The sequence below is a fragment of the Spermophilus citellus genome, assembly GCF_964194105.1.
Source record: "Spermophilus citellus genome assembly, chromosome: 4".
NCBI classification, from domain to species: Eukaryota; Metazoa; Chordata; class Mammalia; order Rodentia; family Sciuridae; genus Spermophilus; species Spermophilus citellus.
This window is the reverse complement of record NC_138185.1, coordinates 216,110,614-216,127,281: the sequence shown is the minus strand read 5'-3', so window position 1 is coordinate 216,127,281 and position 16,668 is coordinate 216,110,614. Positions and strand designations below refer to the sequence as shown.

The following is a 16,668-nucleotide window of genomic DNA, read 5'->3' as shown; positions in this document are numbered from 1 at the left end:
TATTTTGAATTGGTTTTATTTAAATTTTACAGAAACCTGATTGAAGTTAAGTATGTAATCATAAGTCCAATAACAATTTCTACAAAAATGCACATACAAGGCCAGAATTCCTTAAAAGCAACTAATACCATATTTTTGTTTTGCATAAAACATGCATTAATATCAACTGCCACATGTTGGCCAAAATCAGTCTCTACAAGAAGAGACGGTCCAATACAGTCAATAAGAAAACTAGTTGTGAACAACAGGTAAAAAAAGAGGTTCTCTGGTTAATAAAAGAAGGAGCAGTACCTTTCATAAAACAAGCCCTTCAGCACTGGGTGGTTTGTACTATTGTGCTGCACAGTGACACATCACCTCTGAGACTCAGTCCTGAACTGTCATAGGAATAAGGAACTTTTGGTGGTTAAGTCAGACATTCAGGAAGATATAAACTTTCAGAATATGATGATACTTAGTGCAATTTTGCAGAAGGGGTTCAAAACATCCTCAGACTTGAAACATTGTCTGCAGACACCTTGAGTTTTTACTGAGCCCTCCTCAATAGGCCACTCAGGGCAAACGCCTGCAGTCATAGGACCTTCGGCTCCACACACTGGTCTTCATGAGGATCTGTAGTTAGGAGGCTCAATGCCAAAGAACATGAGTTGTACCATTTCTCTGAGACCTTCATGTCTGTGGGCCTCGTTCACCTTTTCCAGGGATTGGTGGTTACTCCTGCATAAAACCACTGGGCACAAAGGGAATACTAACACACAAGTGTGGCCCCAAAGTCTAAGACACCTGCTAAGATACCTCAAAGTGTGTCATCTATTGTCAGGAAAAACTGTTCCTCCGGAGGGGGCAACTGAGAGCTCTATATTTATCAAAAGGTGTTTTCCGTATGGACTGAGAGCTATAAAGAAAGTTCTTACCAACTGAAAGGCCTTTCCCTCAAACACAGGGTTTTATACAACATTCTAGAGGAACTTCAAAAGAAGATCCCACAATCAAGGGAAAGCGGCTGTGGATGTTATGCTTCAATATACAAACTCAGCACTCGTGTAGCCTAGGGCTTGTTTGGAGTCTTCTACAGTCTGTCTCTTCCAAAACAGGGCAGTCACCACCCTGCTCACTGCAAGTCAGCCAATATCTTGTCTTCAGCACAGATTCAAGGGGAAAAATAACTTATTAGAGTTCTAATAACATTTTAATAACAGAACAATATCAAAATAGGTCCATTTTAATATATGCTTATGAATATCCCTGATAATATAAGGAAATCCAGAGGACTTTGTAAACCACCAAGATTTCACAGGGGTGATACCCGGTCATTTTCTAGGCAGCAAAAAGGGACCAGTGTACTGGTGACTTTCCCCATGAAGCCCTGTGAGCACTACAGCACTGAAATTCTAATATTTGAGTGCCAGTAGAATAGTGAAGGAAAATTTCACTTTATTAGTAAAATTAGTAACAAAGGTTTGCTTCCTCAACCCTGCCCTCACTTCATCTCCCTGCCTGAGACAGATATCCAAGCCAAAAGTTACCATCAGTCCTGGCAGCTCTGGAGGCTGGGCCCAGAGTAAACAAGTCCCAAGAGCTTTTCGAGCCATGACCCAACCTCAGAAAACAGGGAGGTGGGAGAAAAGGCAGACCACGCTTGAGGAAGCTTTGACCCAAGGCACCACGATCATGGGGTGAGGGACCTAGAGAGGTTCTGCTGACAGCAAGAGAACCTTCCATGCTGCCTGCAGAGGAGGTCCCAGAAGGCAACAACTCTGCAGCCAAGTGCACACAACTCAGGAGTGAAAGAACAAATCATTTAAAAACAAACCAATTGCTTCCTCAAAACCAAATCAAACTTCTTAAAACTTATAAGCAGAAAACCCTGGGTATCCTGGGGCGAGAGAGCTGAAGTCTGTGGAATGAGCTGTATTTAGCTAAGTCATAAAGAAGGCTGCTGCCTGTGAAGTCAGCATAACCCTTGTGGCTACCGTAGTCAAGGAGGAAGGGAGCCTGAGGCGCAGGAGGCCTCTCCACAGAGGAGGATGGAAAGGGGACCAAGTATGAAGTAGGCCTCATTTATTCCTGGAGCAGTAAGTGGCATTTTCATTGGCCTGAATGAGAAAGCTCTGACTCCACTCTAGCTGCAATAATACTGCATTCCTTCCACTCTTCTTCTCTTTTTTGACTGAAATTCTTCAAAGAACTGCTGAATGTCCTCTCTCTTAACAACCTGTTAATGAAAAGTGAGGATTAAGAAGAGAACTAAATCACAGAACAGCAATAAAAGGTTATAACATTCACAAACAAGTGAAACATTGATAAGAATTACAAGCCAGGTACAGTGGTGTATGTCTATAATCCCAGCAACTCAGGAGATTGAAGCAGGAGGATCACAAGTTGGAGGCCAGCCTCAGCAACTTGGAAAGAGCCCATCTCAAAATAAAAAATAAAAGGGCTAGGGATGTAGCTAAGGGGTAAAGTTCCCCTGGGTTCAATCCCCAGTACCAAAAGAAGAAAATTGCAGATACTCCTTGATTCATGATGGGGTTACATATGCATAAACCCATTGTAAGTTGAAAGTATCCTAAGATAAAAATGCAATTAACACATTAATGCTAAGTTGAGCCACTGTAAATCAGGGTCTCTACACTGAATGTGTAATTAGCTATACCAGCTACATTCTGCAGAAGAGTTCAACAAGGCCCCCCAGGCTGAGCTACTCGGTCACACAGGGCACACAGCAGAATGGTTCAAAGTTTAGCTTCCACCACCTGCCTCAGCTTCCCTGTATAAGATAAGAAAGAAACAGCACCTACCTAAGAAGGTCATCTGAAGGTCAAATACACTATGATGCCTATAAAACCCGCCTGGCAGATAGTAAGTGCTATCAGACATTAGCTAAAAAGAAGTGACAGAGCCAGCATCCAAACTAGGACCACAGCATACTCTCACCACCAAAGCTGTCCTTTAGAAATGGCCTTCAGGGGCTGGGGTTGTAGCTCAGTGGCAGAGCGCTTGCCTAGCATGTGTGAGGCACTGGGCTTGATTCTCAGCACCACATACAAATAAATTAATAAAGGTTCATCAACATCTAAAAATTAAAAAAAAAGAAAAAAGAAAAAAGAAATATCCTTCAGCTCCACAAATCACCCACAGAAAACAAAACTTGAGATCTGTGCTTTCTTTTTACCAATAGTGGAGAATATTTTAACAAAGAAAAAAACAAAACCACACACACCAAAAAAAACACTTTTCCCTATCAAGAATCTCAAATTAAAGATGTTTTGCTATACAAACATAAGAATTATTGGGGTTAAAAAAAAGTTCAACAAACTAGAAGCACTACTTTTTGTAAATCCATTTCATGCAATAAAAATTAAAAATTTATCTCCTCAGTAGGAGATTTAGAGCATTATATAAAGATGCTTATAAAAGAAGCACTAAATAAATAAAAAAGCAAACTGGGACAACCCAGGGGTTCCTGCTCCAAGAGGGAGTCTAGGCCAGATGATATGATGGAAAGCTGTTCTAAGGGATCACCATGAGACAAGTTTGTTCATTTATTTTTAATTACATTATTAGTGGGAAAGAAGGATGGTGAGGCAGGAAGAGCAAAGAAAAAAAGAAAATGTGAACAAAAGCAAAAGCAAACAACAGGGGAAAGAGAAAGAGGAAGCAGGAGGGGCGTCAATCATACAAAATGTAAACCTTCTTCTGTTCCCAGGGACAAGTTCGGCTGATCTGACTGAATGGCAATGCTGGCTTACAACTTTCTTGGGGTAGAATACTTATTAGTCCTTTAAATGAAAGACCTTTGTCAGTACTTGGCCACACACCAGTACTTGATACACCAGATTCATAAGAACAAAAGGAAAACTGCTGACCCCTAAGAAATTGAGGGTTTAGAAAGCCAAACAGCCTGAGGTAAGTATAGCTCAAGGCTCTAATGGACTGAGCTAAATGGCTTGGGAAACTATACTTTAAAAATGCTAGTAATAAATATAATACTTGGAAGTTTCAAAATGAAGGATCTGTGAGTCATAAACATTAAACAGCGGAAAGAAGTATCTCTGGTGTGTATACCATGGCAGGAGACCACAAAGCATCCCATTAGAGGGTGCAGTGTTTGGATTCTAGATGTCCTAAGATGGTCACAGCCAACAGAGTAGAAATGCTAACAAAGAAATACTGGGTCTAACAGTAAATCATTTTACTGCTTTGTCTCAGAAAATCTGTAGTTCTAAGTGTTACTTTTTACAGTCAGATACAAACATTAAATAAAACTCCACCATCATCAGAGAACATCTAGATCATACTAACATCATTTCCTGTGGTTGAAGACAACCATGGCAGTAAAGTAATGACAACCTGAGGCTTTCCCCATTCTTAGGTAAAGATATAGTTAGTAATGTTGAGAAATAATTGAAAAATCACATTTTTCTGTCTTCTGAAGCCATCACATCAGATTTAAAAAACTGAATAAAATGTTTTCAAATGTGAATGGGCAAAGATCACGTATCTCATTGTGATTCAGATCTAATAAAGTGCAGAGGTTACACAAGTGAGGTACAGCCTCACTGTTCATGGAGTCATGAACAGTCTTAGTTATAGCAGGAAAGAAGCTCAAGTCACAACAACCAGAGGAGAGACTGTGCAATAGAGAAAACATAGAGTCCAAGAACTGTTCAGAAGTAAGCAACATTCATCAGACCCATGTCCCTGGCTACAGCAGAGCCACAGCTTAACTGTACAGAAGGACAACCTTCCAGAGAAAATTTAAATTTTGTTTTGCATTTGTCTGTGGAAGATAGGTGTCTGTCAGAAATGTATGAATAGTAGAGGACTGTAAAGTATTTGTAAGAAATTTTCTTCTCCAGTGGTAGAGTTCTACTCTAAACTATGGGTCTAGTTTTACTTTTTTGTGCTCAATCATTTTTCCCTCCCACTCCCAAGGACATGTGCTTCAGACAGGATCAGCAGTCAGTATCCCCTGATTCCTCCAGTGGCCTTCTCCTCTGCTACAGCTACTTTCTCCAGACTCTGTGGGACTGTTCCTGCCTCTCATTCCTTCAGCCATTAGGGATTGGTAAGGACTCCAACACATCCCTTGGTATCTCGTCGCCCTTTACTGATTCCCCTTAAAGTCTGCCAACATCCCATAGTTTCTGCATTAAATTTTCAAGTACTCCATTTTTACTCTTCATTTTTTATCATAAAAAGGAAATCAATAGTGTAAAATATACACAGTTATGATTAAAATTCCTTAAACTCAACATACCGTGCCTTCATCAGCAAATCTCTTCAGGTAATCTTTCAGTTCAGTCTTCAAGTCATTGTATTCTAAACCAAAACCACAAAAACATTTGAAATTTAGATAATTAGAAATTAGATAATTAAAAATTTATTTCCTTTTTAGCTGACCTCTTTTTTTTTAACCTTTATTTATTTATTTATTTATTTATTTATTTATTTATTTATTTTTCATGTGGTGCTGAGGATCAAACCCAGTGCCTCAGGTGTGCTAGGCAGGCACTCTACTGCTGAGCTATAATCCCAGCCCAAGGTACTTATTTTAAAAGAAAACATTTATTTGTCACTGATGGTTGAGTATGTTAATAGTTTAAACCAAACTTTGAAATCTGCATATAAACTTACTCTGAATTTCATTCTCAATATCATCATTCTTTTTTTTTTTAAAGAGAAAGAGAGAGAGAGAATTTTTTAATATTTATTTTTTAGTGTTCAGCGGACATAACATCTTTTTGTATGTGGTGCTGAGGATCGAACCTATGTGCATTCCAGGCGAGCACGCTACTGCTTGAGCCACATCCCCAGCCCTCAATATCATCATTCTGATATCCGGGATACTTTAACCACCACCATCAAACTCAAAAAACCCATAAACAAAAACAAGAATAAAATAAATATCCACACTACCATAAAGGTCAGTTAAGATTTTTTTTTTTTTGGGGGGGGGGGTCAGGCACTGGGGATTGAACCCAAGAAGCTTAACCACTGAGCCATATCCCCAGCCCTTTTTATGTTTTTTGTTTTGTTTTGTTTCTTTCTTTGAGACAGAGTTTCACTAAGTTGCTTAGGGCCCTGCTAAGTTGCTGATGCTGGCTTTGAACTCATGATCCTCCTGACTCAGTCTTCTGGGCTGCTGGGATTAAAGGTGTACCACTACTCCTGGCCAGTTAAGAATTTTTTAAAAAGGATTTCCTATTTCTCTGGAATTCTAGTACTTGAAATAACTCTGGACTCATCAAACATTAAATTTTAAAACCCTGGGCTGGGGTTGTGACTCAATGGTAGAGTGCTTGCCTAGCATGCATGAAGCACTGGGTTCAATTCTCAGCACCACGTAAAAACAAATAAATAAATAAAAATTCATCAATAACTAATAAAAATTTAAAAAAATGAAAACCTATTCACCTATTTAATAACAGTTTTTATTACATGCCAAGCACAAGGGCCACAAAAATCTTTTAAATGCAGCCACCATCATTGAAAACTTTTTTAGTCTAATAAAGGCAAAAGGAACTAATCAGTTACAAATAAAAGATACAAATAAAAGAAAGAAGTAATCAATGCTATAAAAGGGACCCAAAGGTGGGGCTGGAGTCGTGGCTCAGTGGTAGAGCACTTGCTGAGCATGTGTGAGGCACTGGGTTTGATCCCAGCACCACATTAAAAAAATTAAACAAAATAAAGGTATTGTGTCCATCTATAACTAAAAAAGATATTTGAAAAAACGGGGGTGGGGACACAAAGATGGTGGCATCCAACTGGAAACTGGCTGGGACAGAAACACGGAAATAAGTTGGGCATGCGAGGAAGAGGCCAGTGGGAGGGGGAGACGTAAAAGCCTACAATTAAGGATTCAGAAACATTTTTCCTTCTAGTGGTTTCCTATGAACCTCTGAAGGAACCTCAAGAACTGACAAAAAAGATGACATACTTTGCTTTAAAAAAAAAATGACATAATGCTCAATGAAAATTATTTCAATTGGTGGAAAATTTTTCTATTCTGTATTCATACATCTACTCTTAATCAAAACAGTACATGTAGTAGTTTCTCAAACATGTAATTACTCTAATATGAAGCTCTGAATCAGTGGTCAGAGCAGTTGAATACTCAGCAATATTAAAATGAAGAAATTATAGTTAAGGCCTACTACGCAACTCAAAATTTTAATTTTCTCAGCATTAAGTTAGAAATATAGTGGTTATCCTCTTTACACTTTTAAAAAAAATGTTTCTGTAGTTGTAGATGGATAGGACGCCTTTATTTTATTTCCTTATTTCTGTATTTGGTGCTAAGGATTGAACCCAGTGCCTCACCCATGCTAGATAAGTCTTCTGCCACTGAGCCCCAGCCCCTATATTTTTAACATCACGAAAAAAAAAAACTTTTGAACTTTATGAATTTTATACATATAAACAGTATTTACCACAAATGAGTTCCACTTGCTGGACTCTGTTCATGCTGTTAAGGGTGTCCATTAAAGGGTCCCTCCTATCAGTTGCCTGGTCAATCTTGCCTTTATTTTCATAGGCCAAAACTGTGTCATATTCATCTGTCAGGAACAGGACATCTAGATCTCCATACATTTTCTTTAAAAAATAAAACCAGTTCTCCCATTAAAACTGTGTGTCATTTTCAGAAAGTCAATTTCATGAGAATTACTAAAAATGTATTTATTATTTTTAAATTAATGCCTAGAAAAATCTGAACCCCCCCCTTCTCTTTTTGGTACCAGGAATTGAACCCAGGGGTCCTTAAAATTAAGCCACATCCCCAGCCCTTTTTTATATTTTACTTAGAGACAGGTCTCACTGAGTGGCATAGAGCCTCGCTAAATTGCTTAGGCTGGCTTTGAATTTACAATCTTCCTGCTTCAGCCTCCTGAGCTGATGGGATTACAGGTGTGCACCACTATACCTGGCAAATCTGAGCCTCTTAACACAAAGCTGCTTAAAGGATTTAAACTTTTTGCCTAAATCTTTTTCAGAAATCTCTCCACTTCCCACGGGATGCTGTATATCATCTACGAAATTTTTATGTAAAAAATCCCTGATTTATTACAACTTTCAAGCAATTTATGTTTCCAAGCAACTTTATTATATAAAAAAAGATATTAGCTATTTTCCACTAAAATTGAGGTAAGTAAATAAAAAGTACTGCATAATTATTATTTTTCCTACAAGGATTCAGACAAGTATGATTTTATAAATTTACTTAACAGAAAAAAAAAACTGAAAGTCTTCTATATTCCTACAATTCCATAAAAACATATTTCAGCACACAAAACATATAAACATTAAATTTAATCAAATACTCACCATACAATCTTGGCAGGTGCACAACTTGCTACGCCAGTTAAAAGGCCAATAGGTGGCAGCATCTCTCTTTATAAACTGCTTAGCTTTAAGCTCCTGAAGTTTGCAGCCAGATTGTGATTCTGAGTTGAGGCTTTGATTCTTAACCACTGTCTAAAAAAAAATTGAGTTTTGAAGTATTTATCATAGTTTTCATAGTTTCTATTTTTGTAGAAGGATTTCTTTAGGCAAAGAAATCCAAAGCTATAGAGCTTACAGAATTAATGTTGTCTAAATTTTATTTTTTTATGGCTTGTACTTCATATATTACCTGGAGATCACATTCAGAAGTAGAGCTGGTACATGGTTCATTTTTCTGCTCTGCCTTAGGATCTTTGACAGCATCCTTTCCAGGTTCTGGAACCTCCTCTTTGAGGGTACTATCTTGGTGATCTCCATTTCCAGGTTTGATAACTTCCTGATCACCTACTCCATCAACATTTAGCATTAAACCATCATCCTCAGCAGATATTTTACTTACTGTGGATTCAATGAAAAAATTAATAAATAAAAACCATATACACCCCACAGACCTATCAGACAATGGAAGTCACTGAATCTAATTTAAAAATATTTTAGAATCTGGAAAAGAAGAACATTCAATCTTAGTCTCTGGTATAGCAAGAAAGGAAACACCAAACTTCTTTAGATTACACTTACCTAATCCAAATAATTTAAGCAATCAATGTGCAAAGAAGAAAAGAATATGCTAAAAAGAGAGATGGAACAATTCAAGAAATGAAGCAGTTGCGGGGGGGGGGGGCATAGCTCAATGGTACAACACTTGCCTAGCATGTGAGGCACTGGGTTCAATTCTCAGTACCACATATAAATAAAATAAAGACCCACTGACAACTAAAAAAAAAATCACAAAAAAAAAGAAAGAAAGAAATGAAGGAGTAAGAAGAGATTTAACTGCAAATACAAATAGAAGAAGGGTAGTTTTAGTAAAAACATGAGTTTTTCTCTAATGTGAGGAGGAAATAAAAAGAACAGGTATAAAGCAGAAATACTATGCAGGAGAGAAGAGAAATGGTGAGGAACTCATGAGGATGATGGCATTTCAATTTAAAAGCAGATGAAGTCATAAAGAAATGGAGAGAGAAGGGGAAAATTAAGAAAACCTCATGAATGAGAAATACAGAGAGGGCCCCTGTCTGAGGAAAGTGAGAGAGATATTCAGAAAGGGCATAAAAGAAAGAGGGAGCATGAAGTTTAAGAACTTAGAGGCAAATCAAAAACATAGGATGAGATCTTAGGTGTAGCTATGCTGTTGTGGATTGTAAGGTAAAATAGTCCTCAAAGGTGTGAAGGGCAAGAAATTAAGAGGCTGGAGCAGCAAACACTATGAAGAATTGCCATCTTAAGAAAAAAGGGGTGGGGATGTGCTTTGGTGATGGAGCACTTGACTAGCATGCACAAGGCTGTGGGTTTAATCCCCAGCTCCACATAAATAAATAAAGTTCATTATCAATAAGATATTTAATGCCCTAACACCATTCATTGCTGATCTGACTCGATATCTTAGTCTATAACAAAAGTACTAGATAACTGTATTATCATCTGCTTTGGTCTGAATGTTCATCTTTCCAAAATCTGCATGTTAAAACCTAATCTCTAATGCAATATTAAGAAGCAGAAGCAAGGCATGGTGGCACATGCCTGTAATCCCAGTGACTTGGGAGGGTAAAGCAGAAGGATCACTAGTTTGAGGCTAGCCTCAGCATCTTATTGCGATTCTGTCCAAAAATTAAAAATAAAAAATTTAAAAAGAGGCAAAGCCTTCATAAGACAATTATGTCAGGAGGTATGGAGTTGGCACCCTTAAAAAGATGCCTAAAATATTCTGGTTTTTCTTCAATCATATAAATCTTTTACTGTGTGCCTTTCCCACTATGTGAAGAAACAAGCACACACCAAACACCAAATCTCTGGCACTTTGATCTTGACTCACCTGTATCCAGAACTGTGAGCAATAAATTTCTATTGCTGATAAGTTACCTAGTCTACTGTATTTGTTATAATATCCCAAATGGACTAAGACATCACCCCTACCCAACCAATAGCATGTCTGACATTTAATGATATATTTTAGTTTCTATTTTTTAAAAATCCATTCAAAATCTGCCTCCTTAATTTTTTCCAATTCTAGTCTCATGCATAGGTGCAACATACCATCTAGGTTCACTTATTCGTGGTAGTTTCCCAACCAATCTACAAGGATTTTATGGAGACGAATCATATCTTATACTGTTTTCTGTACTTCAGTGTCCAAAATAGTTATTAAAAATTCTGGACTGAACATACACATTTCACAAGCACAAGTTTGTGTCATACCAATTTCACAAAGACACCTACCTGCCAACTGTGCAGCATAAGCCCACAGGAAAGAACAACGTTTCATACAAGCCTGGCACACCATCTCTTGGAAATCCCCACTCTCAGGGGGAATGGCACCAAGATGCTGCAGATACACAAAACAAAATATTTTCCTTGTGATTGAACTATCTAAAATGATCATCATTTTATAAACAAATATTGCAATAGTACACTCACCATATCTCTGTAAGCTTTTTTTTTTAAATATTTATTTTTTAGTTATCGGCGGATACAACATCTTTGTTGGTATGTGGTGCTGAGGCTCGAACCCAGGCCGCACGCATGCCAGGCGAGCGCGCTACTGCTTGAGCCACATCCCCAGCCCCCTGTAAGCTTATTTTTAAAAGAGTAATTGTAATGTAAAATAAAACAATTTGAAAGGAAAAGCCTCTAACTTTTTGTGGAGATAATGCCTTTAAAAGGTGAAAATTTTCCTTACCCTTCCATGAAACCAGTCTTCACAGACTACACACTGGATCATCTCATCTGGAACCTAATACAAAAAAATAGTTTGCTTGTTAATGATTATCCTGAATTCTGGGACATGGAAGTAAATCTGGCACACAGCAAATTAAAAATTAAATAATTCTGGGGACTGAGGATGTGGCTCAGTGGTAAAATGCTTGCTTAGCATGCACCAGTCCTGGACTCCATCCCCAGTACTGCAGAGAAAAAAATCTCCACCAACTCTGTGAAACCCCTATCTATGTAATAGTAGTCAGCAGACAAGTAAATTAATTATATATGAACTGATGTTGCAAAGGATTACACTGAGATATGTGAGATATTTTTTGAAAATGTACAAAATTATCAAAGCTCTTTCACATGAACTACTTTAATATAGGATTCTTATTAAACTTTATAAATATGAAGGGAATTCTCCTTTTATATATAAACCTGTGAATTGACCAAAGTAGAATATGAAAACTGGGACTTTTTGTCACAATATGCTATCAAGGAAACTGGAATGTAAATGTCACAATCTTTGGTAATACAGACAACTTCTCTATTTGAATAAATTAAATGGCTGCATTAGGAAAATTAGATACCAAAGGGCAGACTATTTGGAGGATGAGTTTCCTTTCATTCCCAGACTTTCACATTTACTAATTAACTTCCTAATTTTTAGTTACTAAAAATTCTGGACTGAACATACACATTTTTATTCTGTCCTTTTACTGTGGTTTTCTTAAAGAAGGAAAAGCAACTGCATGTCTGCACATGCACACACACACATACATAAAATCAACAAAGTAATTTTTTTTTGCCTGCTTATTTTTCATCTTGTCTTTTGATTCAACAGTGTTATAAGTAACACTTTACCCCATACCTCAAAATATCTAGTTTTAAGGTTTTAATTTTATTAACTCAAACTCAAAAAAATATCTTTAATTTCTTTCTCTATTTTGATTCAATATTTTTTTTTTTCTTTTAAAGATACTGGGGATTGAACTCAGGGGCACTCTACCACAGAGCCACATCCACAGCACTATTTTGTATTTTATTTAGAGAGAGGGTCTCACTGAGTTGCTTAGCGCCTCACTTTTGCTGAGGCTGACTTTGAACTTGTGATCCTCCCGTCTTAGCCTCCAGAGCTGCTGGAATTACAGGTGTGTGCCACTGCATCTGGCTTAATATTTTAAGATAATTAAAATGCAAGAAAGGAGGCAGAAAGCCATTTTTCTAACTATAAAAAGCACTCCGTTGGGGCTGGGAATGTGGCTCAGGCGGTAGCGTGCTCATCTGGCATGCGTGCGGCCCAGGTTTGATCCTCAGCACCACATACCAACAAAGATGTTGTGTCTGCCGAGAACTAAGAAATAAATATTAAAAATTCTCTCTCTCTCTCTCTCCCCTCTCTCACTCTCTCTTTAAAAAAAAAAAAAAAAAAAAAAAGCACTCGGTCAAATCAGCCAATACACAAAACAAAAAACACAACCCAATCAAAATGTGGACTAAAGTTATGAAAGGACAATTCAAAAGATTATTACAAATGTCCAGTAAAATCATAAAAAGATGCATAACCTCAATCATAATCAGGGAAAGAAAAAATTTTGAAAGACACTATTCTTCCTTCATTAAAATGTCAAAATTTAAAGAACTGGTAATAAAATAGGATCAATTAGAGTACTGGGAAAAAAAATGCTATCATATATCATTGGTGGCTGAACCATTTTACCAGATGTGATCACAATTTTAAATACAAAAATCCTTTGACTAATCAAGTCTATTTCTACATATCCATTCCATATAAATACCTGAAGGAGTATACTCAGATACTTTACTGTGTAAGGATGTTCACTGTAGCCTTCTTAGTAATAGTGAAAAATTAGACAACACCATTCTGCTATAGAAGAACAGTTGGGTTAATTAACAGATCAACTAACTTATTTCAAACCATGGGATACACAGCAGCAGTTAAAATGAGGGAAATTTGTGTTGCTTAACATGTCTATGATATACTAAAAAGTTGCAGAAGTGAATATACAGAATTTTCTTTTTGGGGGGGGGGGCGGGGCTGGGATTGAACCTAGGCACTCTTTTATCACTGAGCTACATCCCTAGCCCACTTAAAAATTTTTTGAGACGAAGTCTTGCTAAGTTGCTTAGGGCCTCGCTAAGTTGCTGAGGTTGGCACTTGTAATTCTTCTGCCTCATCTTCCCAAGTTGCTGGGATTATAGGCATGTGAGGCAGAATTTTCACTTTTGTTAAAAGGAAACTACACATTGAAACACAAACTCATTTGAACACTTTTATGTGTACAGAAAAAGACTTGAACATGTATGTGTGTGTGTATATATATATATATATATATATACACACACATATACACACACTAAAGTGTTAACAGGTTATGCCTTGGAGGTGAAAAGCACAGGAATACAGTTTGTACACATTTCTTTCCTTTAAGGAAGACAAGAAGTTGAAGATCATTTCCCATAAGTGTTGGGGAAGGGGTCAACCAGCAGGAAAGGGAGAAAAGGGAATAAGTTCTGGACTTCAGAGAGTCCCCTCCAATATTTCATAACCATGATATAACAATGAGAATAATATGTGAGAGCAGTACCAGTTACAGGTCCAATCCACATTCATTAAAAATAGGTAAATCAGAATTCCTGAGCATCTTAAAATGCCTCCTACAGGGTTCTAGAGCCCTAGATATGACATGAGGCTAAGGAATTAAGGCTAGTGATGACACAATCCCAGGTTTTAATCTCCAATTTTCTTACCTCATCTTCAGGATCAGGATAAGGTCTCTTGCAAATGCAGTATAATCCAAAAAAGTTGTCATTGTACTTATTACAAGAATTTACCTTTGCTTTGTCCTGAAAGATAATATTAATATTAATTTCAGTATACAGTATGACTTAATTTTAAGGATAATTTCATGCATCATAAAATTTATGCATTCGATAAATTTCTGCATTAAATATCTTTCTCCTAGAAGCTAGTCTTAAACTTTCAAAGTCTGAAGAAAATTCACTCCTACTAGAGATACTATTTCCCAGATCTGGGAAAAAAATAAATTTTTTTTTATCCTTTCTGTAGCAATTGGGGAAATTGTTTTCAATAAAACGAAGACAAAAGTTATTCACAAATATTAATTATCAACCTGTGTGAACCACCATTGGCCTAGAATTTCAGTGTACTTCTTTAAGCACAGTTGTGAATAGCCAATAGCTAACTGAGAGGCAAAGAGGACTGGGGTTGTGGCTTAGTAGTAGAGCGCTTGCCCGGCATGTATGTGGCCCTGGCTTGAATCCTCAGAATCACAGCTAAATAAACAAAATCAAAACTCCACTGGACACTGAAAATATTAAGAGGCAAAGAAATTGCCTAGAACTAACCTACAAAGGAATGTGAAAAACATGACAGCTTGGGCAATTATGATGGAATAAGTCACATTCCTTACATTTTATTTACCTCTGTTATTTCATTAAAAGTTATGATATTAGTATAGTATTTATTAGCCAAAGTTCAGTGAAAAGTGCTATGTGGATCTAGCCCCCATTATTACCATTTGATTTATTCAGTTTAAAAGTTATATTCTTTGCTTCAAAAGCCTCAGAGGATAAGCATAACCAACAAAACAAACATGCAGAATTAACACTGTTAAAATGCTCATACCACCAAAAGCAAAATACAAATTCAATGCAATCCTCATAAAAATACTAATGACATTCTTCACAGAACTAGAAAATATGGAATAATAAAAGACCCAGAATAGCCAAAGCAATCTTAAGGCAAAAAAAATGTCAGGCATCACAATACCCAGCTTCAAATTATTCTACAGAGCAATAGCAATAAAAGCTGCAATAGCAACAACAATAGCATAGAAACAGACACACAGCCAATGGTACAGAAGAGAATACACAGGGCAAACCCACACATCTACAGTCATCTGATCCTTGACAAAGGTGCCAAAAACACACAATGGAGAAAAGACAGCCTTTTAAACATTTGAGGCTGGGAAAACTGATTATCCATATGTAGAAGAATGAAAATAGACACTTATGTCTTAACCTGCATAAAAATCAACTCAAAATGGATGAAAGACCTAGGAATTAGACCAGAAACTATGCAACTCCTAGAAGAAAACATAAGGTCAACACTACAGCTTTTAGTCACAGGCAATGACTTTCTCAAAAGGACCCCAAAAGCTCTGGAAATAAGGCCAAGAGTTAATAAATGGGACAGCATTAAATTAAAAAAGCTTCTGTACAGCAAAAGGAGATAATCAGAAATGTGAAAACTCACAGGAGAAAAATCTTTGCCAGGTACTCTTCTGACAGAGGATTAATATCTAGAATATATAAAGAGCTAAAGAAACTTTACACCAAAAAAAAAAAATCAAATAACCCAATTAATAAATTGTCAAATAAACAGACACTTCTCAAAAAAAAAAAAAAAAGAAAGAAATACAAATGGCTAACAATATATGAAAAAATGTTCAACATTATTAGCAATTAGGGAAATGCAAATCAAAACTACATTGAGATTTCATCTCATACCAGTCAAAATGGCAGTCATCAAGAATAATAAATGCAATAATAATAAATGCTGGAGAGGATATAGAAGAAAAGGAACACTTTTACACTGTTGGTGGAACTATAAATTAGTACAACCAATATGCAAATCAGTATGAGGATGCCTCAAAAGAGTAGGCATGGCATGACCATATGACCCAGCTATACCATGTGTCAGTATTTTTGTACTGGGGATTAAACTCAGGGGCACTCAACTAGTGAGCCACATCCTCAACCCTATTTTTTATTTTATTTAGAGATAGGGTATTGCTGAGTTGCTTAGTGCCTCTCTTTTTTGCCAAGGCTGCCTCTGAACTTGCAATCCTCCTGCTTTAGCCTCCCAAACCACCAGGATTACAGGCATGCACTACCTCAACTGGCTCACTTCTCAGTATTTACTCTGAGGAATTGAAGCCATCTTACTACAGTGATATACACATACGATACAGCACAATTCACAACGGCCAAACTATGGAACCAGACTAGGTGACCACCAATGGATGAACAGATAAAGAAACTGTGGTACACATACACAATGGAGTTTTACTCAGCCATAAATAAAAATGAAATTATGTCATTTGCAGGAAAATGGATGGAACTACAGACTACCATGTTAAACGTGTAAGTCAAACTCAGGTTAAAGGGGTATGTTTTCTTTCACATGCATAAGCTAGAGGGAAAACAAAAGGTGGGGGTGGATCTCCTAAAAATCAAAGGGAGATTAAAAACAAAAAGGGACCAAAGGGTGGAAGACACGGAAGGAGGGGAGAAATGCAGGGCAATGATACTGTCCGTATTATATTGTTATATTGTGTGCATGTCCAAATATGTAACAACAAATCCCACCAATATGTACAACTATAATGCACCAATAAAAAATGTGGAAAATAAATA

General features: G+C 37.0%; 1 protein-coding gene across 1 annotated transcript in view; it reads right to left on the bottom strand.

The window, feature by feature from the left end:
* The window catches only part of UBR7 (ubiquitin protein ligase E3 component n-recognin 7), a 20,001-nt gene continuing 3,333 nt past the window's right edge, over nucleotides 1-16,668 (bottom strand). The window contains exons 4-11 of the mRNA XM_081289022.1: nucleotides 13,978-14,073; nucleotides 11,186-11,239; nucleotides 10,726-10,831; nucleotides 8,639-8,847; nucleotides 8,332-8,481; nucleotides 7,440-7,602; nucleotides 5,264-5,325; nucleotides 1-2,215 (exon numbers count right to left, since the gene is read on the bottom strand). Coding sequence (XP_081145148.1) covers nucleotides 2,123-2,215; nucleotides 5,264-5,325; nucleotides 7,440-7,602; nucleotides 8,332-8,481; nucleotides 8,639-8,847; nucleotides 10,726-10,831; nucleotides 11,186-11,239; nucleotides 13,978-14,073 — 933 coding nt within the window. The 3' untranslated portion in view covers nucleotides 1-2,122. The remainder of the gene's footprint in view (nucleotides 2,216-5,263; nucleotides 5,326-7,439; nucleotides 7,603-8,331; nucleotides 8,482-8,638; nucleotides 8,848-10,725; nucleotides 10,832-11,185; nucleotides 11,240-13,977; nucleotides 14,074-16,668) is intronic.